The 26,826-nt window shown below is 44.3% G+C and overlaps 1 protein-coding gene across 7 annotated transcripts in view; it reads left to right on the top strand.

Moving 5' to 3' along the window:
- The first annotated feature begins 804 nt into the window (after positions 1–804).
- hic2 (hypermethylated in cancer 2) overlaps positions 805–26,826 on the top strand; it is a 171,925-nt gene continuing 145,903 nt past the window's right edge. For 2 of the 7 annotated variants that reach the window (XR_011882891.1, XM_072240898.1), the window contains exon 1: positions 805–884. Coding sequence is in view for 1 of the 7 variants with exons in the window: in XM_072240895.1 (XP_072096996.1) it covers positions 25,247–25,266 (20 nt within the window). In the remaining 6 variants the exon portion in view is untranslated. Of the gene's footprint in view, positions 885–1,441; positions 1,598–25,243; positions 25,267–26,826 lie in introns of those variants that run through there. The other 5 variants (XR_011882894.1, XR_011882893.1, XM_072240894.1 and 2 more) reach the window with 5 other exon arrangements.

The following is a 26,826-nucleotide window of genomic DNA, read 5'->3' as shown; positions in this document are numbered from 1 at the left end:
CCCCCTCTCCCTCCCTCCCTCCCTCTCTCCCATTCCCCCTCCCTCTCTCCCATTCCCTCCCTCCCTCTCTCCCATTCCCCCTCTCCCTCTCTCCCATTCCCCCTCTCCCTCTCTCCCATTCCCTCCCTCCCTCTCTCCCATTCCCCCTCCCTCTCTCCCATTCCCTCCCTCCCTCTCTCCCATTCCCCCTCTCCCATTCCCTCCCTCCCTCTCTCCCATTCCCCCTCTCCCTCTCTCCCATTCTCCCTCCCTCTCTCCCATTCCCCCTCCCTCTCTCCCATTCCCTCCCTCCCTCTCTCCCATTCCCCCTCTCCCTCTCTCCCATTCCCTCCCTCCCCCTCTCCCATTCCCACCCTCCCTCTCTCCCATTCCCCCTCCCTCTCTCCCATTCCCCCTCTCCCATTCCCTCCCTCCCTCTCTCCCATTCCCCCTCTCCCTCTCTCCCATTCTCCCTCCCTCTCTCCCATTCCCCCTCTCCCATTCCCTCCCTCCCTCTCTCCCATTCCCCCTCCCCCTCTCTCCCATTCTCCCTCCCTCTCTCCCATTCCCCCTCTCCCATTCCCTCCCTCCCTCTCTCCCATTCCCCCTCTCCCTCTCTCCCATTCTCCCTCCCTCTCTCCCATTCCCCCTCTCCCATTCCCTCCCTCCCTCTCTCCCATTCCCCCTCCCTCTCTCCCATTCTCCCTCCCTCTCTCCCATTCCCCCTCTCCCTCTCTCCCATTCCCTCCCTCCCTCTCTCCCATTCCCCCTCTCCCTTGGCTCCGATTCAAACACTGGGTCAGGGGTGAGCGCTACCAACGTCACTGGTGAGCAAAGATGGCGCTGGCAAGACGGTGAAATGAACCCTGGAGCGGTGCACTGAAAGCCTCGGCGGATGTCTCAAGGTACCCCCCTGACCTTCTGTCCCTTCCCTCCCCAGGGTTGACGGGCTTTCGCTTTGTGTGTGAGGGGACGGGGGCGGCCGGGGAGGCGTCTGCGGGGCTCCCGGTTTCCGCTGGAGGGGAGAGGGGGATCGCCCTGTGGTGCCTACCGGGCGTCGGTACCAGGCTGGCCAGCCCTGTCCTTTCTCTTCCACCCTCTCCCTCTCAGAGTCTCTGGTGAAATGAAGATAGGCGTATTTATTTCCCCCTCTCCCTTTTCTATTTCAATTACATTTACACCGACCCATTCCAGCAATTATAACACACCGTGTCGTTGCATTTTACAATACATGCAAATATGTCCAGAGCTCATGAAGGTGGTGGGGATAGAGCTCCTTCGGATCCAAAGCTTGTGTCGGTCAGCGCAGGGAAAGGGGGTGGGTGGGGGTGGGGGAGCAGGCACTATAAACTTTTGTGTGTGTTTGCATTTGGTCTTGTCTATTTAATGCAAAGGATATTGAGCCCCCCGTTTCCCACAGGCGGTGGATTTAATGATAAATGGAGATATTGCCCATTGTCCTTGCATTGCTCCGAATTGGGCAATTTTTTTGGTTAAACCTTCCCCTCTCGTTGCACTGCCTCTCCCTCCCCCATCTCTGCCCGCCGCTTTGGAGTGGTCTTGTGTGCAGAGAGAGAGAGCACGTTGGCATTCACTCGCCAGGGGACACAGTCCGGAGGTAAAATTTATTAAATTCAATTATCCACCCCTCAATTTAAACCTGGTTTCTTCGTTTCAGGGCAGTTTGATAACGATTACTTACTTAATCTGACCCGAAGCTGCGCTATCGCACTAATCTGGGTGTCTCTTTAACCCGTGGGATATGAAACTACATTTAGAAGATTTAATTTTCTGCAACCCAGTAAATAAATATTCCTGATAGATTAACGCTTGCCCAGTCGCTATCGCTAGATTCCAACTTTCATATAAAAAGTTTATTTATTCTCTAAGATTAGTGCAGAAATTTATGATTATATATGTGCCGGTGCTGTGTGCAACAGAAGGTAGAGTTAGTTCAGAACTTACTGGCTGATGTATTTTTTTAAGCGTAAATTTTATTCTGTAGCTGACATAAATAGGGAAATGTACTGAACCTGTTTGACAAAATATCTTCCTAGAGTTGGAGAAATGTGCATTCAGTGTGTGTGTGGGTTTTGATGTGTGATATTGAAGAGTTTGTAAATAATTTTAGACTTGTGATTTGAGTGGTTTAGGCACAGTAAAATGTAAATACCGAGTGGGGCTATTGACATCAAACAGCAATGCTTAAAAAAAATTAGAAACACCATTTTGAGTCGTGCTTGCTGGGCTTGTTTTTCATTGTGTGAAATTAGTGGAAATGTTCACAATATTTTCTACCGTATAATTGTAAGGTATGGTAAAATAATATTCTCCTGGAGTGGGTGGGGAGTAAGGGTGAAAAAAGCTGGCATTTAATTTTAGAAAGAAAGAAATAAAGCTTTTTGATCTTTTAAAAAGGCCGATTAATTAGTTATTCTGCACTGAAAATTAAACTTAGCATTTTTTTGAAACTCTGGATGGAGGGATGATCTGAGGTTATTTATTGAAGGGTCACTAATTGGAGCTTGCCCAATTACGAGATGTGTTAGGTTGTCCTGAGTGCAAGACTACAGTCACAATCAACCAATCAATTCATAAGTAAAACAGTTTAAAAACATTCTAAATGTACGCTTTCCCAACAAGGCTTTTGTCATCTTTTTAGCAATACTTCCCCATGCTTGTCATATCTGATTCATTATATAAATGTTAAGAAACTTGTTTTTATGTTTTTTTGACTGTATAATTCAATGGGTTTCTGTGTACACTACTGACTGGGTCTGCGCTTGGTTTCATCTACAGTAACAACTCTTAGGGAACTCTGTTCAAACGAAATTGTCAATGTGTCTTTGAAGGGAAAAGGTAAACAGCAGATAATCATGGTCAAATAGAGAAAGTTTGAAAATGTCTTGGAAGTTGTCAGATGATTTTGTTGTGTACTTTGATAGGTTGTTGCTTTTCAGGTCACTAATTAAAAGCTGATTTATATCTTAAAATATTTCTCAAGGAGTTAGATTGAACAGAATGTATGCATGCATACTGTACATTCCTATAAATCTGACTGGACTGTAGTATGTTTGTATATCGGTGCTGTAAGTTTAGGATGTGAACTTAAAGCATTTTATGTTTGTTCAAAAGCAAAACCAGATAGATGCTAGTAATTAAATCAACAGTGGGTGACACTCAGCAGACCGAGCAGCGCCTGTGGAGAAAGAAAAACTATTAGTACATCTATGATGGTGTTTCATCGCAGCTGGTTTTGATGAAAATTTGATTGGAAACATTAGCTCTGAATGGTGGAATTATTGAAATATTTTATGACACAGATGCAGTCCATCATGTGTTTACCAGCTGATAAAGAGCTGTGCATTCCTTTCAACAGTCGACTTGTAGGTCAGAGCTTCTTTGGCAAATGTCTGTGTGCTTTTAATGTGGACCTTTCTGTTAGTAAGCCTTCAAAGCAGTGAATTTCTGATCTCCTTTGCCATCTAAGTGAATCAGAGGTGGCACGACAGCGTGGCAGTTAGCGCATTGCTTTACAGATCGTGTTCAATTCCCGCTGCTGCCTTTAAGGAATTTGCATGCTCTCCCTGTGACCATGTGGGTTTCCTTCTGGTGCCCCCGCTTCCTCTCAAATTCCAAAAGCACACAGTTAGGGTCAGTGAGTTGTGGGCATGTTTTGATGGCTTCGGAGCCATGGCCCTCAGAACAGGCCTCGCTCATTTGATTCAATTTACATGTGACAAATAAAACTAAACCTTTAGAATCAGAATCAGGTTCGTTATCACTGACATATATTGTAAGTTTGGCAGCAGTACAGTGTAGTACATAAAAAATATTACTATAAGCTACAATGAATTCAAAGAAACTTATTATCGTAGTGCAATGTGTCACCATATACAACCTTGAGATTCATTTTCTTACAGGCATGCTTAATAAATCCATAACAGAACAATAACCGTAGTACTAAATTGGGCATTCAGCCAGTGTGCAAACAGTTGTTTCAAACTGTAAATGCAAAAAAAATTAATAATAAATAATATAAATTAAACAGTGGAAGAGCAAAATAGTGAGGTAATGTCCATGAATTCTTGGACTGTTCAGAAATCTAATGGCAGAGGGGAAGAAGCTGTTGAGTGTGTGCCTTCAAATTACCATATCTCCTCCAAATTACCAAATCTCCTCCCTGATGGTAGCAATGAGAAGAGGGCATGTCTCAGATGTTTTTTTGCTGCCCAGTACACTGCTGGTGTTTAGGACAGTAATGAAGGTCCTCCATCTCTGGTGGTGTTCAGGGTTTCCTTCATCGTGTCAGTAGCTCAGTATGTTCTAGATGTTAATGATGGATGCTGCCTTTTTGAAGGTGTCCCAATGCCCGTAGTTTAACTCCCATTTCTTAACCAGATCCTTCTCACTGTAATCAAAATTTTCAGACTACGTGCTGAAACAATTGGATGCATTTCTCAAATGTGGGGCTCGTTTCTCTCTGCAGTTGCTGCATAACCTGCTGAGTATTTCCAACATTTTGCATTTTAATTTACATCTTTTTTTCTTTTGCACAATTCTATTTGTTGGCAAGTTTGATTGATATTCTGTGTTATACCACTGTTGACTTGATGCTTTAATTGAATGTCTGTGGGTAGCCCTGTTAATTTGATATCTATGCTTTTTTTCTGTCATCTTTAATCTTTTACTATGAACCCACTGTGTGGCATAACTCTTACTATCATGATGAAAATTGGGAGGGGTTTTGTGTGAGACCAAATATCTTACGTTATCTTCACTGGTATCTGAGGCACACTCTGCAAATTGCAACTTAAAATTAGTGCAATTACCTTTCTTTTTTAAAGTACTCCTTTACCAGAAATATATATATTTTTTACTTTTATGGGAGAGTTAGTGTGAGGGGTCCTTTCCTTTCAGGAGATTACCAACCTGGGTCCATGTTACCATTATCCTTGCAAATGTTATTGGTCCATGGCATAAAAAAGCGTTGGGAACCCCCGGTAAATGGTACATGCTTTAGGGTACTGGGGTGGCACGGTAGTGTAGTGGTTAGCACAACGCTTTACGGTACCAGCAACCTGGATTCAATTCCCGCTGCTGCCTGTAAGGACATAAACACGAGGAATTCTGCAGGTGCTGGAAATTCAAGTCTGTCCCTCTGACTATACCCCTTGCCCATCCTCTGGGTTTTCCCCCCCCTTTCCTTCTCCCTGGGCCTCCCATCCCATGATCCTCTCATATCCCTTTTGCCAATCACCTGTCCAGCTCTTGGCTCCATCCCTCCCCCTCCTGTCTTCTCCTATCATTTTGGATCTCCCCCTCCCCCTCCAACTTTCAAATCTCTTACTAGCTCTTCCTTCAGTTAGTCCTGGCGAAGGGTCTCGGCCCGAAACGTCGACTGTACCTCTTCCTAGAGATGCTGCCTGGCCTGCTGCGTTCCACCAGCAACTTTGATGTGTGTTGCTGTCTGTAAGGAGTTTGTATGTTCTCCCTGTGACCACGTGGGTTTCCTCTGGGTGCTCTGGTTTCCTCCCACAGTCCAAAGATGTACTGGTTGGTAGGTTAATTGGTCATTGTATATTGTCCCGTATTAGACTGGGGTTAAATCTGGGGATTGTTGGGCAGTACAGCTCGAAAGACGGGAAGGGCCTATTCTGCAGCGTCTCCCAATACATTTTAGACAGAATGTTTAAAAAAGGGAATCTGAGGGGTATGGAGTCTGACAAATGCTGAAACAGATGATATTGAAGTGCAGATTGTTGGCAGTGTTAGAAGACAGTAATACTTCTGGAAACTGATAAGGAATTTTCCCCTTGAACTTGGAGAAAGGAGTCGGCCCATCAATGCGTCAAACTTGTTCTGCCTTTCTGCTCCTTTGTTTGAAATTCATGAATCCTTCCATAGTGGTGAGAAATGAAGCAAGGGTTTGGGATCGCACTTGTGGGAGATGACTGGTATTGAAAGCTCTTTAATTTAATTTCACTGTGATATTCATCCTCTCTCCCTCTCTCATTCTCATTCTTTCTCTCTTCTCTCTTTATTGTCACTTTAAACACCTAAATGAATCACACAGTCTTCTAGACATTGGGTGTGGAAGGGAGAGCAAACAAAGTGACTGTCTTCTCTCTCCATAGTTTAACCTCTTTGCTTCTTTTGAATCTACAATACTGTGCAAAAGTCGTAGGTGTATATGTATATTATAATTTTACAATGTTTGTATAATACTGTAGCAATTTTATATATTGCACTGTACTGCTGCCAGAAAAAAAAACAAATTTCATCACATAATGTGAGTGATGGTAAACCTGATTCTGATCTGGGTCTGTATTGTGCACTGAGAGTGGGAAGGGGGCAGGAAAAGGGAATCATGGTTGGGAAAAGGGGAAGGGAGAGGGGAGGGAGCAGGAATCAGCAGAGAGGCATTCTGTAATGATCAATAAGCTAATTGTTTGGAATCAACTGACTTTGCCTCATGTCTCAGGGCTGTTTGTGCCTGCACCTCTGGCACTCCTTTTCGGACAGCTGTCCCACTCCCCTCCCATGGCACTTCACCCTCGCCATTCCCAGCATTCTTTGCCCCTGTCAGATTTACAAACTCGCACTCCACTCCACGTTGACAAATCCAGTTATATACATGTGCCTAAGACTTGCACAGGACTGTATGTTTTACCTTCAGCAAGAGCAACTTAATTTTCCTGAGGTTCATCTGCTAGAAAAATCAATGCAGTTTTCATTTTACCGATTCCATCCCCTGAACTGATCACTGAACGTGACCTGTGACTAACTTTCAGGGACTCTACAAATCATGTTCTAAGTTATTTATTTATTAATTATTATTGTGTTTTTTTTGTATTTGCACTGTTTGTCTTTTGCACATTGGTTGCTAGTCAGTATTTATTATTTGATTTTATTGTATTTCTTTGTTCTCTGTGAATGCCTGCAAGAAAATGTACTCTGATAATAAACTTTGAGCTTTGTTTCTTCTCATTAGCCTGTATTTGTCATCTCATTTAAGCTCCAAATCAAATCGTACAAAGCAAATCTAATTATTTTTCTCCATAAATTTGTGCAAAATTCAGCCTCATTTTATCCCTTCTCACCCACTTGCGATCTGTGGAGGGTGATGAAGATAATTAGATTTGCATTGCATGATTTTTACTTTTAATTGAAGCATTAAGAGATTTGAACAGCTGAATGCCTCCCAATGTTGGTACAAATTTTTTAAGACTGTGAAGAACAGGAAGATCTATCACACCCCAGTGCAAAACCAATGGTGTTTTTCACAAACATGAGATTCTGCAGATGCTGAAATGCAAAGAGAGAGAGAGACACACACACACCCTCCTCCCCTCCTCCCCTGGTCAGACAACATCTATGGAAATGAATAAACAGTTGACGTTAAGGGCCAAGACCCTTCTTCAGGACTCAATGCTTTTGCCGAGTGGCACACACAAAATGCTGGAGGAATTCAGAAGGTCACGTAGCCTCTATGGAGAGGAATAAACAGTCAACATTTTGGGCAGAGACTCCTCATTAGATCTGGAAATGAAGGGTGGAGGGGAGATATCTTGGCTTCTTTCCAGTCCTGATGAAAGGTCTTAGCCCGAAATGTTGACTATTCATTCCTCTCCATTGATGCTCTGACCTGCTGAGTTCCTCCAGCGTTTTGTGCATGTTAAGCATCTCCAGAATCTCCTGTTTTTGTGCTTTTGCTGAGGGTCGACTTTGCAACTTCCCTGCCTCATGGTTGCGGGGAGGATTTACTTTGTGCACACTGATGCCTGAAAGGCTGGTGGAAACTAGTTCATTTGTAACTTTGAGAAGGAGGTCTCATGAATTTGAAGGGGTTGTTGGAAAGAAATATTTACAGTGGCCATGGCAGAATGCCCAGTAGAACAGAGTGGAGATTCTGCACACACACAAAGTGCTGGAGGAACTCAGCAGGTCAGGCAGCATCTGTAGAGAGGAAAAAACATGGTCCACTCTCCTAATTCTGCTCCTATATCTTATGATCTTAAGTCACATTCCCATCAGGAGTGAAGATGTTGAGACCTGTTTTGCCTGAGCAGGTTGAACTGGAACTTCAAAAGCAACACATTGTATGCGGAGAGCCTTTGGTAAACTCCCAGGGAACATAATACGATGCAATAAATAACCTACTTTCAAAGTGATTAGCTGATTTCTTCTGTTCTTCAGTCCCTTCCAAAGTTGGATTTGAGCCTGCTGTCAGTGGAATTTAGAAGAATGGGGGTGGGAAGGGGGGAAATCTTGAAAGCTGTAGAATATTCAAAAAAGTAATAAGCGCGCCCCCCCCCCCCCCCTTTCCTGGAGGAGCTCAGCAGGTCAGGCAGGATCGATGGAAATGAACAAACAGTTGATATTTTGTGCTAAAACCCTTCTCTAGGACTTGAACAGAAGATGGCAGAATTTTTCGGTCCTGAAGGAGGATCTCCACCTGGAACATCGACTGATGTTCATTGCATAGATGCTGCCTGATCTGCTGAATTCCCTTCTGTGTTTTGTGTTTGTTGCTCTTGATTTCCAGCATCTGCAGACTTTCTCGTATTTATGATTATTAAAAAACCTAGACCAAGTGGATGTGAAGAGGATGTTTCCTGCAGTGGAGGGAGTCTAGGACCAGAATAGAGGGGTGTTCCTTTAGAACAGAGCTAAGGGGGAATTTCTTTAGCCAGAGGCTCATGAATCTGTAGAATTAATTGCCACAGACAGCTGTGGAAGCCTAATCATTGTGTATATTTAATTGGTGGTTGATAGATTCTCGATTAGTGAGAGCATCAAAGGTTGTGAGGAGAAGGCAGGAGGATGAGGTTGAGAGGAATAATAAATCAGCTATGATGGAATGAATGGTGAAGCAGACTTGATGGGCTGAATGGCCTAATTCTGCTCCCATGTCTTATGTGCCTGCAACATATTAGGGCCCTTTATTACTGGATTAGCCACAACTGGGGATTGCACAATGTGGCATCCATATCCTTGGACAGAGGGAGAGGACTTGGCTACAGAATGATATGGCCCTTAGAAGCTCTTTAGAGCAGCAATTCCATACTTCTTGGAGATTTGTCCTGTTTATTCATTTCCTGATGAGTGTCCAGTATTGCCTCTTGATATTTGATTCATGAAAACGTACAGTGAAATGCATAAACAGCCAGCACAACTGCAGGGTAGCCCGCAAGTGATGCTACATACTTCTGTGCCAACATAGTACGTCCACAATGCAGAGCAAAACAACAACAACACAACCCCTTTCCTCCCTCCATTCACGCAGATGCAGACAGACACAGGTACACACACCACACCTGCAACCCCAGGACAGGCCGCTCTGGGCCTCCAGCCTCCATTGGACTTGGACTCGCAGGCATCGAGCCTTCATCTTCCCCAGTTGCTTCACAGACCCGGAGCTTTCGCCATCTAGCCTGTACTTCTGGATTTCAGATCAAACTTTGGGGGACTTCAATCTTTGGTATCAGCCCCAGGGCTCATGACTGGACCCAGACTCCAGGCCTCAAAGATAACAGGGACTTGAACTCACTCTAGTGACTTGTGTAGCCAGGGGTTCACTGGCTTCTGCCCGTGTTGGTCTTTGTCCACAGCACCTGCCAGCCTGATATGCAACCACATTGTCCTTCTTCACGTCCGCATTGCTGGCCTTTGAATGCAAAGCATTGACCAGAAGCCTGGACTCTGACCTGACCTCTTACTGTCCCACATCCATGTCCCGAATCCTTGACCTGAATCCTAACTCACCTCTCTGCCCCCAGTGCCATTCCTATGAACCTAAAAGAAACAACTGAGCCTGAGCCACAACCTCAATGGAGACCACAGCCCAGTGCCATCTTTCTCTTGTGATTGGAGCCAACAGTACTGTAAATTGAGCATGTTATTGACCAGGATGTGTCCCTAAAGAAGAAAACTGCATGGAACGCACACAAAAACCTTTATGGAATCCTACACCAGGACTTCCAAGTCCCTTTGCACCTCCAGAAAATTCAAAAATCTGAGGTGCAAGGGGACCTGGGAGTCCTTGGGCAGGATTCCCTAAAGGTTAGTTTTGCAGGTTGAGTCAGTGGTGAGGAAGGCAAATGCAAGGTTAGCCTTCATTTCAAGAGGACTAAAATATAAGTGCAAAGATGTAATTCTGAGACTGATGAAACCCCACTTGGAATATTGTGCGTGGTTTTGGGCCTTTTATCTAAGCAAGGATGTGCAGATATTGGAGAGGTGGGTTCAGAGGAGGTTCATGAAAATGATTCCGGGATTGAAAGACTTACCATAGGAAGAGCGTTTGGTGGCTCTGGGCCTGTACTCACTGGAATTTGGAAGAATGAGGGGTGACCTCATTGAAACCTATTGAATGTTGAAAGGCCTCAATAGAGTGGATGTGGAAAGGATGCTTCCTATGGTGGGGGAGTCCAAGACCAGAAAACACACCCTCAGAATAGAGAAACATCCATTGAGTACGGCGATGAGGAGGAATTTCTTTAGCTAGAAGGTGGTGGGTGAATCTCTGCAATTTGTTGCCATAGGCAGCTGTGGAGTCCAAGTCATTGGGTATATTTAAGTCAGAGGTTGATAGGTTCTTGATTAGTCAGGGCATGAAGGGTTACGGGGAGAAAGAAGAGATTGGGGCTAAGAGGCTAATGGATCAGCCATGATGAAATGATGGAGCAGACTCAATGGGCCAAATGGCCTAATTCTGCTCCCATGTCTTATGGACTTAACAATACCATCTGCTTCTCTGTGAATTGAGGAGAGTGACGTATCTATATTAAAAGTTGTGTTCTGATATTTAAATGAAGCATGGGGAAATATCGAGATGATCAAACATGTAGGTAGTCTGAAGATGAAAGTGAACTCCTCTTGTGTTTCATCCCCACTGTAAATTTTGCTGAAGTAGGTAAAATATTCTGTTGGATTTGTTCTTACCTGGTGCCTCCTGCCGAGAACTTCATATGGTGCAGGTTGAAAACCAGCCAACTGAGACATGGCCTTTGTTCTTTAAATGGCACGAGCTAACTAATTCCTTAGAGACCGCAGTGGGAATTGAACCCAAGGCGCTGTTTAATTCTTGCCAGTGTCTTTAAGGAGTTTGTATGTTCACTGTGTGACCATGTGTGGGTTTACACCTGATGCTTCAGCTTCCCCCCACGTTCCGAAAATGTATGGGCTAGTAGGTTAATTGTTACATAGGGTTCGTTGGGCTGGAAGTGACTTTTACTGTGCCATAGTTAGTTACTGTTACTGCCTGTCTATTAACATTTATTTTCGTATCGTCCTTTTACTGTGCTGTAGTTAGTTACTGTTACTGCTACTGCCTGTATGCCTTTTACTGTGCCGTAGTTAGTTACTGCCTGTATACCTTTTACTGGTGTTGCTGGTGTTTAGGGCAGCTATGAAGGTCCTCGATCTCTGTCCTTGGTCATCTTCTCTGTCGTGCCCCAGGTGTGGTTCAAGAGAACCATTGTTGGTCTGGATCTTGGCTGGGTTCATGGTTTCCTTCATCGTGCCTGTAGCTTTCAGGAGATGGTGGTTGGAGGGGAGTGGGTGGGCGGGGCCAGGAGGCAATGGCGTCTGATATGAGAGGGAGGTGGAGCATCGAAACAAATAAGGGAAGTGGTGTGATCTGCTGGTGACGGGCAGATGTGCTGGATGGAAGGAGGGGAAAGAGAATAGGGAGATTAAGGAAAGGGAAAGAGAAGTTCAAAATTGTCCAAAGTGAATTTCAGGGCAGGGTGTAGAATGGTAGTAAATTGGATGAGGTGTCATCGGTAGCGGGTATCCCAGAGTGGTGGGAATGTCTCGGGGTGATGGGGATGTCTCAGGGTGGGGATCTCGGGGTGGTGGGAATATCTCGGGGTGGGGATCTCAGGATGGGAATATTTCAGGGTGGTGGTCATGTCTCAGGGTGGTGGGAATATCTCAGGGGCTGGGTTTTTCAAGGTGATGGTCATATGCAATGGATGATGAAAATGCGCACATTTGGTTTGTATGCAATTTGGTCGTATTGGATTTCTGCAGGGGTTCTGTGCAAAGCTGAATCACATTTTAAGCTGTTGCAAATATTTGAGAAACCTGTCTGTTCTTGGGAGTGAAAAGAATTATTGTGGGGTGGATCAAACAGAGATTCATTTCAGGTCTGCTATTCTAAAGGATGTGTATGTGTAGAACAGTAAGCCAGTATCGTACATTCAGTGGCCACTTTATTCTATACACTTGTGCACCTTGTTATTGCAAATATCTAATCAGCCAATCATGTGGCAGCAACTCAGTGCATAAAAGCATGCAGACATGGTCAAGAGGTTCAGTTGTTGTTAGACCAAACATCAGAATGAGGAAGAAATGTGATCTAAGTGGCTTTGACTGTGGAATGATTGTTGGTGCCAGACGGGGTGGTTTGAGTATCTCAGAAACTGCTGATCTCTTAGGATTTTCACGCCCAACAGTCTCTAGGGTTTACAGAGAATGGTGCAAAAAACAAAAACCATCCAGTGTGTGAGGTCTGTGGGCGAAAGCGCCTTGTTAATGAGAGAGGTCAGAGGAGAATGGGCAGACTGGTTCAAGCTGACGGGAAGGTGACAGTAACTCAAATAACCACGCATTACAACAGCGGTGTGCAGGAAATCATCTCTGAATGCACAACACGTCGAACCTTAAAGTGGGTGGGCTACAGCAGCTGAAGACCACACCAAATTTCACTCTTGCACCTACTAAATCAGTATCGGTAAGAGGGTGGCTGAAGTTGTTTCTATGAGGTGATAAATATTTTTATCCCTGGGCTGAATCCGAATCAGGTTTAATACCACCAGCATATATCATGAAATTTGTTGACTTTGAGCAGCAGTACAATGCAATACATAACATATAACTTACAGTAAATAAATATTAAATAGTTAAATGAGCAGTGAAGAAATAGAAATAAAAACGTAGTGAGGTAATGTCCATTCAGAAATCTGATGGCAGAGGGGAAGAAACTGTTCCTGAATCGCTGAGTGTCTGTCTTCAGGATGGTAACAATGAGAACAAGGTGCCAACTGGCAAGCGTGTTCAGCTGCTCCTTCAGTAATGAGACCTCACCTTGACACGTGTTGGTATCTCCAGTTGAGTGAGAAATGAGGAGTGATGGGGCAACCAAAATATGCATTCAACTCATCCAGCCTCAGGATCACAAAGATGAAACATTTAAGAGGACAGGTGTGTTAATGCCATACAGCTGTGTTCAGCTGTCATACCCCTTCAGTCACTCTGAAACAGGACATTCTGCCCGTTGAATCTATGCTAGTGCCTGGCAGAGGAATCTGCATTTCTACTTTTTCCCACTTGCTGTCTGCTCAAGGCCAGAAATAACCATATAACAATTACAGCACGGAAATAGGCCATCTCGGCCCCTCTAGTCCGTGCCGAACTCTTATTCTCACCTAGTCCCACCGACCTGCACTCAGCCCATAATCCTCCATTCCTTTCCTGTCCACATAGTTGTCCAATTTAACCTTAAACGATAACATCGAACCTACCTCAACCACTTCTGCTGGAAGCTCATTCCACATAGCTACCACTCTCTGATTAAAGACGTTCCCCCTCATGTTACTCCTAAACTTTTGCCCTTTAACTCTCAACTCATGTCCTCTTGTTTGAATCTCCCCCACTCTCAATGGAAAAAGCCTATCCACATCAACTCTATCTATCCCCCTCATAATTTTAAATGATTTTAATTTAATTTTAACTTACTCTCAAAATTTCACCTTTAAATGACCTCCATTTCTCTATTACATTCTTCCCATAAAACAAATTGTCCCAATCCACTCCTTCTAAATCCTTTCACATCTCCTCAAACTTAGCCTTTCTCCAATCAAAAATCTCAACCCTGAGTCCAGACCTATCCTTCTCCATAATTATATTGAAACTAATAGCATTGTGATCATAAATGATTTCCTTTATTCAATTCTCTTTCAATTCTGACTCCAGTGAGTTTACCGTCTGTGATTTCTATATATATTTTTTAAAATCTTGCCAAAAGAATGTTGGGCGTGTTCACCCCTTTTCATTGAGGTGTCTTTCTGAAGCCTCCTCTAATACAGAACCCCTCCCTGGCCCCCCCTTCATAGCGTCCCTCACTGACTGGCGTATATTTTTGGCACGGACTAGGAGGGCCGAGATGGCCTGTTTCTGTGCTGAAATTGTAATTGTTATATATAGAAGCCCCACTTTTTTCTTTCTCTCCCTCTCCACCCCCTCTTTCCACACCCCCACCCTCTCCTTCCCTCTTCCATAACATGATGTAAACCTTGAGCAAGTATTCTCTTGTTGTCCCCTCCACCTTCACATCCCCCACCCACCCTGCCTTCTGGCTGCAAGGTGGTCGCTGTCTGATCTTTTAACTGCGTGCAGCCTACAGATGTCCCTCAGCCGAACAGTTTTCCCCTTAGCTGCCGTGTAGTGCCTTGTGCCATGCTGTTGTTCTGTGAGGAGTCATGAAGCAGAGTGAGCCTCTGGTGTTTTGTTCTGGAGTTTTAGACAAGTAGGAGGCGATCCTATTGAGTCATATGTGATTGCGAGAGAGCTTAACCGGGTAGGTTCTGGAAGCTGGGTTTCTCTGCTCTGTCTGAATCTAAGAGGGCTTTGTCTCAGAGTAAAGAGGGTGTCCACCTGCGTTCAGGAGACATAACTCCTCTGTGCATTCTACTTTCTACCCCAGGGAGCAGTCATTAAATCTGTTAAGAGTCTGCTGCGGGTTTCTGTTCTGCAAGGAGACGGAGGGAAGTGGAGCTGAGGTAAAGGATGGCCTGTGATGTTATTGAACCTGGGGTGGGCTGGTTGTGTGGTCAATCAAACTCCGTAAGTCTTTTGTGTAATGGCTGACCCACTTAACTTCCTCTGTCCCGGAACAACTGGCTCCATTTCGTGCCATGCCAGCTGAGGTTGGCTGACTCAGCATGTTGTTATTGCCCTAATTACTGGGACATCCCCTTTTCCCCCAACTCCTAGAAAGCTGTCTATTGTCCTCGGCCTAATAGATTTCTCCAGTCGTAAGGGTATTTACGATATATTTAATATATAATCCTTCTACCTCTTGCATCAACGTGACTGAGCTGGTTAAGAAATGGTAAAAATATAAAAGCATTTTGTCTGTAATTCAGGAATCCGCACTTTCAGTAACTGTAGGGTTGTGTTAAATGGTTAATTAACCCTTTAGTAGCTCTTCTGTTGTGTGAAGAACATTTTAAGTGTACATGGAAGTGGGGGTGTGAAAGTCCTTTGTGCCCCCTGCAAAGTATGCTCTGGATTTTTGCAATACAATATTTAAAATCCATCAAACAGGACTTAACATTCTTAAAAGGAGAAAGGACTTAGAAGTATTTCATCGGTGAATGCTTTGATCATGTTTTCGTAGAGACATACTCAAAACATTCATGCTCGCAGCTAAATTTGAATGGAGATGGTGTTAAACGGCGTTCAAAAACGATGAGAGTTATTAAATCAAAGAAATGCAGCCACAAATGAGATCCACAAACGTAAATCTCCTAGCAATGTATAAAAAAAAAACCGCCTTGGCTGTTAGAGGATTGGGGGTATCACAGATAGCACCAGATAAGCATTTGTTCATAGACATAGCTGGGAAAAAAAACAACACACGAACCACTCCAAATGAGTAAATAATTGATGTTGCCACTAGAGAAAGAAGGCTTTGTGGTCTTCGGTGTAATCTATAAGGCAGCTATCATCCATCTGTTAAAACAAGCTACGGCTTTCATTCACTGGCCCCTGAGCACGAGGAGCACACAAATAAAATTGACCCACAGGAGCACGAGAATTAAGATGCTTCTGATGGCATGTTTTAAAAGTTAATTCCAGTGATAATGTGGAATAAATATTGAGTAAAGTCCAGTCTGTATTTTTTCTCGTTTAATTGTAGTTATTGATGTTTTATTTTTTTCATGTTTGGTTGGCACTTTTGCATAAGATGTTATGGGTTCCCAGGGATGAGTAGAATCAGAATCAGGTTTAATATCACCGGCATATATTGTGAATTTTTTTTTGTGGCAGCAGTACAATTAAATTAAGTTACAGTTAAATTAAATACAATTAAGTACAATTAAATTAAATAAGTAGTGCAAAAATAGAAATAAAAGAAGTAGTGAGGTAATGTTCTTGGGTTCAATATCCATTCAGAAATTGGACAACAGAGGGGAAGAAGCCGTTCCTGAATGGTTGAGTGTGTGCCTTCAGGCTCCTGTACCTCCTTCCTGATGGTAGCAGTAAGAACAAGGTATGACCTGGGTGATGAGGGTCCTTAATGATGGACGTCGTCTTCTGAGACACTTGTCATTGTAGATGGTATGGAGGCTGGTGCCCATGATGGAACTGACTAAGTTCACAACTCTTTTCAGTTTATTTTGATTCTGCGCAGTAGCCGCTTCTCCCCCACATACCGGATGTTGATGCAGCCATTTAGAATGCTCTCCACAGAAGTTTGCAGTGACATAACAAATCTCCTCAAACTCCTAATGAATTATAGCGGCTGCTGTGCCAGGGATCAATGGGAGCAGATGCCTTTAATACGTGTGTTTTAATGACTTAATCTACCGCAGGGGTTCCCAACCTTTTTATGCCATGGAGCCTAACCATTAATTGAGAGGTCTGTGGACCCCTTGTTGGGAACCCCTGATCTATGGTATTCTTCCGCTCTGGCTGATCCTTATGTCAATCAAAAAGTTGGAACTAGAGCATGTTCAAACAGAACAGTTTCAAATTACCCGGCCGTTTTTTAATGTCACCGTATAAATATATATTTTTGAATTTTAATTTGGAGGTTGAGCACAGAATGGTCCTTCAAACCGTGTCACCCAGCAACCCCTGATTTAACCTTGGCCTAATCACAGGACAATTTGCAATGACCAGTTAACCTACTAACTGGTACACCTTTGGACTGTCGGAGGAAACTGGAGCACCTGAGGAAAAACCCACATTGTTCACGGTGGAGCAGAGGGTGCCAGAATTGAAATCTGAACTCTGGATTCCCTCATCTAAAAACTATCGTAATGCTTCCAGGCAAAGTAAGTTTTAATATAATGAGCTAATCTGTAGGCAGTGAGTGCATAAAAAATATACGGGGCACCAAGGTGGCAGAGCGGTCAGTACGACACGATTACCCCTTGGGGTGTCAGAGTTTGGAGTTCATTTCCGGCACCTGCTGTAAGGAGTCTGTGTGCTTCCTCCCTCTGGAACGTGTGGGTTCCCTCCAAATGCTGTGGTTTCCTCCCACAGTCCACAGATGTTCCAGGTAGGTTAATTGGTCATTGTAAATTGTCCTGTAATTAGGTTAGGGTTAATCGAGGTTATTGGGTGTTGCTGAGATGATGTGGCTCAAAAGGCTGCTGGGGCCTACATCAGAAGCAACCGATGTGCAAATAAAGACAAACTGTATGAAGTTAGTTCAAAGAATATTATCAAAGTATGTATAAATTATACAACCTGGAGATTTGTCTGCTTACAGGCAGCCACAAAACAAGAAACCCAAAAGAAACCATTTTTTAAAAAAAGACCAATAAACACCCAATGCACAGAGAGGGGAAAAAACACAAATCATGCAAACAAATCAAGCAAACAACAGCGTTCAGAATGAAAGTGAGTCCACAGACACGGAGCCCGGAACAGCTGGACTAGGCCTCAGTTCAGTGAAGAACAGTTCAAATGTCGCAGATCAGCGAGCAGAACCAGCTTGACCATCACTTCCAGTCCCAACACCCTCCCTTTCAATCCATCTGGCCTGGCATTTAAATCGTACAAACATTGGATCAACCCTTGCTGATGATCTGTGCCCTGCCACATCAATATTCTCTGGACCCAGACCCTGCCACCATGTCTCGGCTCATACCCAACCTTTCAAAATTGGCCAGATGCTTAGATTGACAGAAAGAATGCTGGAGGAACTCAGCAGGCCAGACAGAGCCAGTGCAAAAAGAGTACAGTGGACGTTTCAGGCCGAGACCCTTTATCAGGACCAGACAGAAAGAGAAGTCAGAGTAAGACGGTGGGAGAGGGGAGGAAGAAGTACAAGGTGGCAGGTGATTAGTGAAAGCAGGAGATATATCAAGATGTATGTAATCAATGGCTTCGATCGATCAGAGCTCACCCTCGGTTTAGATGGATGGACTCTGAAACTCTTCTGCTCCAACTTTTCTCCGCTTTGCATGCCCTGACTCCAGCTCTACCTCACTCCGATCACTTCTCGAATGTGCCTCAACCTCGAACTGGAAATAAAACAATAAGAAGTTATAAATTATACTGAGAACATGTGTTTAGAGTCCTTTAAAGTGAGCCTGTGTCATAAGTGCTTCATCTTGAGGAACCTGGATTCGGTATTACAAGTTTATAAATTGCTGCTGATGTGAGCTTCAACATGCCTAAGGAATCAAGTGAAGGCAGGCTTGTATGGTGGAGGTGGTGGGAAGGGCATGTCGTACTGGATTTAGATTCCAATTGTGCTAACGAGGCCTTGAGGTGGAGTGATCTTTTTTTTAAAGATGCTAGCTTGCTTCAGTGTTTGTTTGCTCTGCATTCACGTTGTGGTCAGATGAAGAAATGCTGTCTGTAAGTTAGACTGTTGGGAAGGCCTCAAACCATTGTGAAAGGGCAGATGGGGTTCCATTCGTGCATGAGGTTCAATTCTGATATGTCAAGATACCTATCTTTTTTGTTTTCTCAGCGTTTTGGTTTACCACGGTTTAAAAGTGCCTTTTTTCCTTTTAAGACATCACATTTCAATCTATGTTGTTGTGTCCATTTGCATGTGTCCAATTTATAGAAAGGAGTCTTTCTTATAATTGAGGGAAAATTTGGCAGGATCCTTTGTGGGATGTGAACTGATGGGTTGAGAAGAAAAATGAGTGTTTCAACTAAGATCTGCAGAGGGTGGGAAGGATTTTTTTTAAAGAATCTGAAGCATTTAGATAAGAGATTGTTGGGAAAGGCAGACTCTGCCTGAGTTTGCTAGCCGCCAGCCGTTGTACCTGATCGGCAACTTTGCAGTCAATAGCAGATGTGGGACAATGTGAAGAGGGCTCGAATGTTGCCTCAGAGTGGTAGAGGGGTAGGAGTATGGGCTGCTTTTCTCTGGAACTCTGTGGGGAAACAAGTGACTTTTGCTTCCAGTAATCACAAATTCATCGAATATTTGAAAGAGGCCACAGTGAGCTTCAGTGATGCTTGAGGCCCTGTTAACTTTTTTGGGCTGGTGTTAAATGAAGTAAAAATACTACTATAATACTCTCAAAAGAGTTTTTTTGTAGTTGTCATTGTTGTTCTTTAACTTCTGGGTGACATTTAAAAAATACTGGCCTTTATTGATTGATTCACTCATTCATTCAGCAATACAGTGAAAAGTAGGTCCTTCCAGTCCTTCGAGTTGCACAGGCCCAGAATTCTTGGCCACCCCAATTTAACCCTGATGTGATCACAGGACAATTTACAATGACCAATTCACCTACTAACTGGTACGTCTTTGGATTGTGGGAGGAAACCGGGAGAACATAGAGAGATTCCTTACAGAGGGCACTGGAATTGAACTCTGAACTCCAGAATGCCCTGAGCTGTAACCACTACGTTACCATGGCGCCCATCTTAACTGTATTAATCGTTGTGAGGTCTTGCTTTGTGAAATTTGCCCACCAGGTATTTAAATCATGATAACTAAACTTCAAAACACATACTCAATTAGCAGTAAGGAATTTTCAGCCCCGTAAACTGGGGAAGCAGGCCATTCGGTCCATCTGATTCTTGCTGACCAAGATGACTATCTAAGCCAGCCCCACTTGCCTGGGTTTGGCCCACATCACTGTAGACCAGGGGTCCCCAACCTGGGGTCCATGGACCCTTTGGTTAATAGTAAAGATCCATGGCATAAAAAAAGTTAGGACCCTGATCTAAACCTTTCCTATCCAGATACCTGCCTGAATGCCTTTTAAATGTAATTATTGTACCTGCCTCTACTACTTCCTCTGGCAGCTGGTTCCATGTACAGACCACACTCTGCGTGAAGAAGTTGCCCCTTAGGTCGAGGACCAGAGGGCACAACCTCAGAATGCAAGGATGTCCCTTAAGAACAGAGATGAGGAATTTCTTTAGCCAGTGGGTGATGAATCTGTGGAAAACAATATCCCACATGGCTGTGAAGGCCCAGTCATTGAGTATATTTAAAGTGGAGATTTAATCGGTTCTTGATTAGTCAGGTTGTCAAAGGTTATGGGGAGAAGGCAGGAGAATGCGATTGAGAGGGAAAATAAATCAGCCATGATGGAGTGGTTGAGCTGACTTGATGGGCTGAATGGCCTAATTTTGCTCCTATGTTTTACAATCTCTCAAAATGTTTCCCCTCTCACCTTGAGCCTGTGCCCTTTAGTGTTTGATTCCCTTTCCCTGGGAAAAATACTGTGTCCATTCACCTTATCGGCATGCCTCATTTCTTATGGACACTATTAGACTGAGGCACAGCCCAAACAGGATTTATTTATTCAGAGATACAGCGTGGAAAAGACCGTTCCAGCCCTCTCGCTGTGCTGGCTAGCGATCCCCCGATTTAATCCTACTCTAAACACAGGACAATTTACAATGACCAGTTAACCTGCCAACTGGTATGTCTTTGGACTGTGGGAGGAAACCAGAGCCCTCAGAGGAAACCCATGCGGTCGTGGGGAGAACGTACAAACTCCTTACAGACAGCGACAGTGGTTGAACGCAGTTTACCTGTACTGTAAAGCTGTACTGTAAACCAGCGGTCCCCAATCACCGGGCAGCAGACCGGTACCGGGCCGCAAAGCATGTGCTGCCGGGCCGTGAGGAAACAATATGATTTGGCGATATGAGTCAGCTGCACCTTTCCTCATTCCCTGTTATGCCCTCTGTTGAGCTTGAACACACGTGAGGTCATTACGCTTGTGAGGTCATTACCCGCGCGTCATCCATGTCAGCGCGAGAAGGAGATCAACTCCTCGAGCTTGCAAATGATGACGGGCTGAAAAGTATGTTTGACATAACATCTCTGCTGGCATTCTGGATCAAAGTCAAGGCTAAATATCCTGACATAGCCACGAAAGCACTGAAAATGTTGCTTCCATTTCCAACGTATCTCTGCAATGAATGCAACGAAAACAAAATTGCGGAATAGACTGGACATAAGGAACCCCCCTTCGAGTATCGCTGTCTCCCATCACCCCTCTTGTTGCAGGGAACAAGTATTCAGCCCAGGGCTCCCACTGATTCAGCGATATTGGTGTGTTGTAATGATTTTATATGTTCATATGGGGAAAATACATGCTGTGTGTTTAATATCCAAACGTTACTTAAAATGTTGTGATGCTATTGACTTATAAGTGACTTATATAACCATATAACAATTACAGCATGGAAACAGGCCATCTCTGCCCTTCTATTCCGTGCCGAATGCTACTCTCACCTAGTCCCACTGACCTGCACTCAGCCCATAACCCTCCATTCCTTTCCTGTCCATATACCTATCCAATTTTTCTTTAAATGATAATATCGAACCTGCCTCTACCACTTCTACTGGAAGTTCGTTCAACACTTGCTTCAAGCTCCCCTGTCCTCCCCTGATAATTGACTTATCACTATATTAATGCGAGGAAAATATGTGCTGTGTGTTTAATATTAAATTCGTTAGATAAACCCTTTTATATATGAAATTGAGTGTATTAGCCACTTATCACCTATATTCCGATCGTGATTAACACCCCCCTCCAACAGAATCGCCAAGAATGATTTGTAGAGAAAAATTGGCACGTATACACTTGTGCACTGGTGCCCGCGCAAGGCTTCATGGTCATGGTAGTCTTTCTCAGGGTAAACACAATGTATTTGACTGCTACTCTTGTCCGTTGGCAACCCTACCCCCCCTCCCCCCCCCCCCCGGGTCGGCCAATCTACAAGAATATTGTCAATAACAAACTGGTCCACGTTGCAAAAAAGGTTGGGGACCCCTGCTGAAAACCATGACACTACCATGTTGCTATTTTACCGCGCCACCACTTCATCAGTTAAGCTTCTGCTCTTGTGTCCAGTTCCATCCACGATTCTGAGTCAAGTCTTGTTTGATTTTCTTTGCATACAATCACACTTGGAATGATAAATGCTTTTGAAAGTTCAAAGTCAGCTGGAATTTACTGGAGTGCTTTTTGCCTCTGTTACTTGGCCACTTTTATTAAAGCCGTTCTGCTTTGTTTGCCGGCATGTTGCCAATTTTAATTGTTATGTCATTATACAGATGAAATCTTGCTGGCACCATTGCTGTTTTTATAAGATTTGAAAATGGCTTCCAATAAATGAGTGGGATCAAAACAGGTTTATTACAATTCGGAGGTGGGTAGCTCGGGTGGTCGACGGCTGGGTTGAGTTGTTCTCTGATCACGGCAATCTGCTTGCTAACATTTCGTCCCATGTAAAGAGATCAACAGTGCACTGACAAAATCTCCCACATCCACTGAATGATGTCTGCTCACATCATGATGGAACGTCTGCAAGTAAATTGCCAAGGTCAGAGAACAACTCAACCCAGCCATAGTTTTATTATTGCTCATGTTTGTCATGAAATTTATTTTTTTGTGGCACAAGTGCAAATACATAAAATTATTATATATATCTATTTATATAAATATGCAAAATATTTTCCTGTGGTAATTTTTTCCACTCTCCTCCTTCCCTCTTCTATTTCTTACTCTGGCCTCTTGTCTTTTCTCCTCACCTGCCTATCACCTCCCCTTGGAACTGCCCCTCCTCTTTCCCTTTCTCCTATGGTCCACCCTACTTTCCTGTCAGATCCTTTCCTCTCAGCCCTTTAATTTTTCCACCCACCTGGCATCACTTGTCACCTTCTAGTTTGTCCTCCTTCCCCTCCTCCATCTTTTTTTATCCTGGCATCTTCTCCCCTTCCTTTCCAGGCCTGTTGAAGAGTCTCGGCCTGAAATGTCGACTGCTTATTCATTTCCGTAGATGCTGCCTGACCTGCTGAGTTCCTCCACCATTTTGTCTGTGTTAGCAGTATTTTGTTTGCCCAGTGGGTAGATGTAGCTGTCAATATTTTGTCCACCCCCTAATGCACTGATTAATGGTTGACTCCTCAGAGGTTTTGGAGTCTCAGAGGTCCTCGAGCAATAAATCATAAACGTGAGATTCCATAGATACTGGAAATCCATAGGGACACATGCACAAAACGCTGGAGGAACTTAACAGGTCAGACAGCATCGATGGAAATTAATAGACAGTCGGCGATTTGGCCCGAGACCATTCAAGTCCATGATGACTTCATCGAGTGCTGATAAAGGGCCTCAGCCCGATAAGTGGACTGTTTGTTCATTTCCATCAATGTTGCCTGACGTGCTGAGTTCCTCCAGTGTTTTGAGCGTCATACTATATATGCATTAATCTTATACTCCTCTTTTGGAGCTTATTGGCACAGGGGAGAGGATCAGGGAAAATGGGATAGAATGCTTAGTTGATGGGGTTAGACAAACTATATTAGTGCAGAAGCATAGGAACAGCATACAGTTCAGGTTAATTGTTTGCTTGTGTGCCTAGTAAAACAATCAGAAACTTGCATTTTGAACATGCATTTTATTGTTGGAGTGTTGCTGCTCATGCAGCTGGTTCCTCACAGTCCTTGAGTCCATAAGACAAGGAGCAGAATTAGGCCATTTGGCCTATCGAGTCTGCTCTGTCATTCCATCATGGCTGATTGATGCTCCCTCTCAACCGCATTCTCCTGCCTTCTCTCCATAACCTTTGACATCCTTACTTAACCAAGAACCTATTGACCGCTGCTTTGAATATACCCTATGACTTGGTCTCCACAGTTGTATGTGACAATGAATTCCACAGATGCACAAGCCTTTGGCTAAAGAAATTCCTTCTCATCTCTGTTCTAAAGGAACATCCCTCTAGTCCATGGACCTTTTGCCTAATGGCATAAAAACGGATGAGAACCCCTTCATCTATTCTGAGCCTGACCTCTTTGATCCTAGACTTTTCCATAATTGGAAACATCCTCTCCATGTCCACTCTATCTAAGCCTTTCATTATTCCATAGCTTTTATTGAGATTCCCCCTCATTCTTCGTAATTCCAGCAAGAACAGGCCCAGAAACATCAAATGCTGTTCATGCGTTAACCCTTTCATTCCTGGGATAATTCTTGTGAATCTCCTCTGAACTCTCCAATGCCAGCACATCCTTTCTTAGATACGAGGCCCGAAACTGCTCACGATACTCCAAATGTGGTCTGACCAATGTTTTATAAAGTCTCTTTATATTCTAGTCCTCTTGAAATGAATGCTAACATTGTAATTGCCTTCCTTATTACTGACTTTACCTGCAAGTTAGCTTTTAGGGAATCCTGCACAAGGACTTCACAACTCCTCAGGCTCAATCCTAACTCGATTTTCCCCTGGGTACTCGAGTGTCCACCCGCATTACACAACATGCAGGTCAACAAGTTAGTTGACCATTGCAAATTTTGAACTGAGAGGGAGTTGGTAGGGTGCAGCGTTAACAAGAATGTGGGAAGAGTTCAAGTTGAATGGGATTAGTACAGGATTCAGATTCAGGGTTATTTATCGCATGTACATCAAAACATACAGTGAAGTGCCTCATTTGCATGAACAACCAACACACCCAAAAGTGTATGGCGGGGTGGAGATACGTCACTACCAAAGGAGGTGTAAGGTGCTCCTTCTCTCTACCAGTCTGGAGGTCATCCTTGGGCAAGTTGTAACACCTGCTTAGCCCCTCACCCTGATCAGGAGCAGGTGGTGCATATCACAAGTCCTGGTTATGTGACCACTGGTGCCAGGCAGACAATCTTTGAAGAGTATTGATAATGGTTGGGCTCACCCGTTTTGTAAAAACACTACCCAGAAGAAGGCAATGGCAAACCACTTCTGTTGTAAAATTTGCCAGGAACGATCATGGTCGGATGACTATCATCACCCACCTGGTCAGGGTCACGTGAAGTCATGGAAGAAGCTGTATAAAACCTTCCCAATGACCTTCCCTCTGTCACAGCCTAAAATCCTTCATTTCTCTTACATAGGTGTATTTTTACAGGGGTCCAGCACTCTGATAAGTTGGGGGTGGATGACAAATGTGGCCTTGTCCAGACCACAAGGAGTAAAAGAAAAAAAAAACCCATGCGTGGAAACACAAGAGATTCTGCAGATGCTGGAAATCCTGAGCAACACACGCAAAATGCTGGAGGAACTCAGCAGGTTAGGCAGCATCTACGGAGTGGAATAAACTATCGACTGTTTGAAACTGTCTGGAGGGTGAAAGCAACACACATCAAAGTTGCTGGTGAACACAGCAGGCCAGGCAGCATCTCTAGGAAGAGGTGCAGTCGACGTTTCAGGCCGAGACCCTTCGCCAGGACTAACTGAAGGAAGAGTTAGTAAGAGATTTGAAAGTGGGATGGGGAGGGGGAGATCCAAAATGATAGGAGAAGACAGGAGGGGGAGGGATGGAGCCAAGAGCTGGACAGGTGATTGGCAAAAGGGATATGAGAGGATCATGGGACAGGAGGCCCAGGGAGAAGGAAAAGGGGGAGGGGGGGAAACCCAGAGGGCGGGCAAGGGGTATAGTCAGAGGGACAGAGGGAGAAAAAGGAGAGAGAGAGAGAGAGAGAAAGAATGTGTGTATATAAATAAATAACAGATGGGGTACGAGGGGGAGGTGGGGCATTAGCAGAAGTTAGAGAAGTCAATGTTCATGCCATCAGGTTGGAGGCTACCCAGACGGAATATAAGGTGTTGTTCCTCCAACCTGAGTGGGGCTTCATCTTTACAGTAGAGGAGGCCGTGGATAGACATGTCAGAATGGGAATGGGATGTGGAATTAAAATGTGTGGCCACTGGGAGATCCTGCTTTCTCTGGCGGACAGAGTGTAGGTGTTCAGCAAAATGATCTCCCAGTCTGCGTCGGGTCTTGCCAATATATAGAAGGCCACATCGGGAACAACGGACACAGTATATCACCCCAGCCGACTCACAGGTAAAGTGGCGCCTCACCTGGAAGGACTGTCTGGGGCCCTGAATGGTGGTAAGGGAGGAAATGTAAGGGCATGTGTAGCACTTGTTCCGCTTACAAGGATAAGTGCCAGGAGGGAGATCAGTGGGGAGGGATGGGGGGGACGAATGGACAAAGGAGTAACGTAGGGAGCGATCCCTGCAGAAAGCGGGGGGGGGGGGGGAGGGAAAGATGTGCTTAGTGGTGGGATCCCGTTGGAGGTGGCGGAAGTTACGGAGAATAATATGTTGGACCCGGAGGCTGAATAATATGTTGGACTTATCCTTGTAAGCGTCAACACTTTCTATTCTTTTACCTCAATATCGTATTTCCATACACTCCTTATTTACACTGACACCATGTGGGTAGTTTTCATTGAATCTGTTATTCTATAGACATATTGAGTATGCCCACAAGAAAATGAATCTCAGGGTTGTATATGGTGATAGTTTACTGAGATACAGCGTGGAGTAAACCTTTTCAGCCCTTCAAGCCGCGCCACCCAACAGCCGCCCAATTTTATGCTAGTCTAATCACAGGACAGTTCCTACCAACCGCTATGTCTTTGGATAGTGGGAGGAAACCAGAGCACCCAGAGGAAACCCACATGGTTCCGGGGCAAAACGTACAAACTCCTTACCGACAGGGGTGGGAATTGAAGCCCAGTCACCGGTACTACTATGCTACAGTAATGTACTTTGAACTTTATTTAGATATACGGGGGAACAGCCCCTACCGGCCCAATGAGCCCTTGCTGCCTAATTACC

Source organism: Mobula birostris, chromosome 22 (assembly GCF_030028105.1).
Source record: "Mobula birostris isolate sMobBir1 chromosome 22, sMobBir1.hap1, whole genome shotgun sequence".
In the NCBI taxonomy this organism is placed as follows: Eukaryota; Metazoa; Chordata; class Chondrichthyes; order Myliobatiformes; family Myliobatidae; genus Mobula; species Mobula birostris.
Note: the sequence above shows the minus strand (reverse complement) of the source record. Positions and strands in the feature narration are given on the sequence as shown.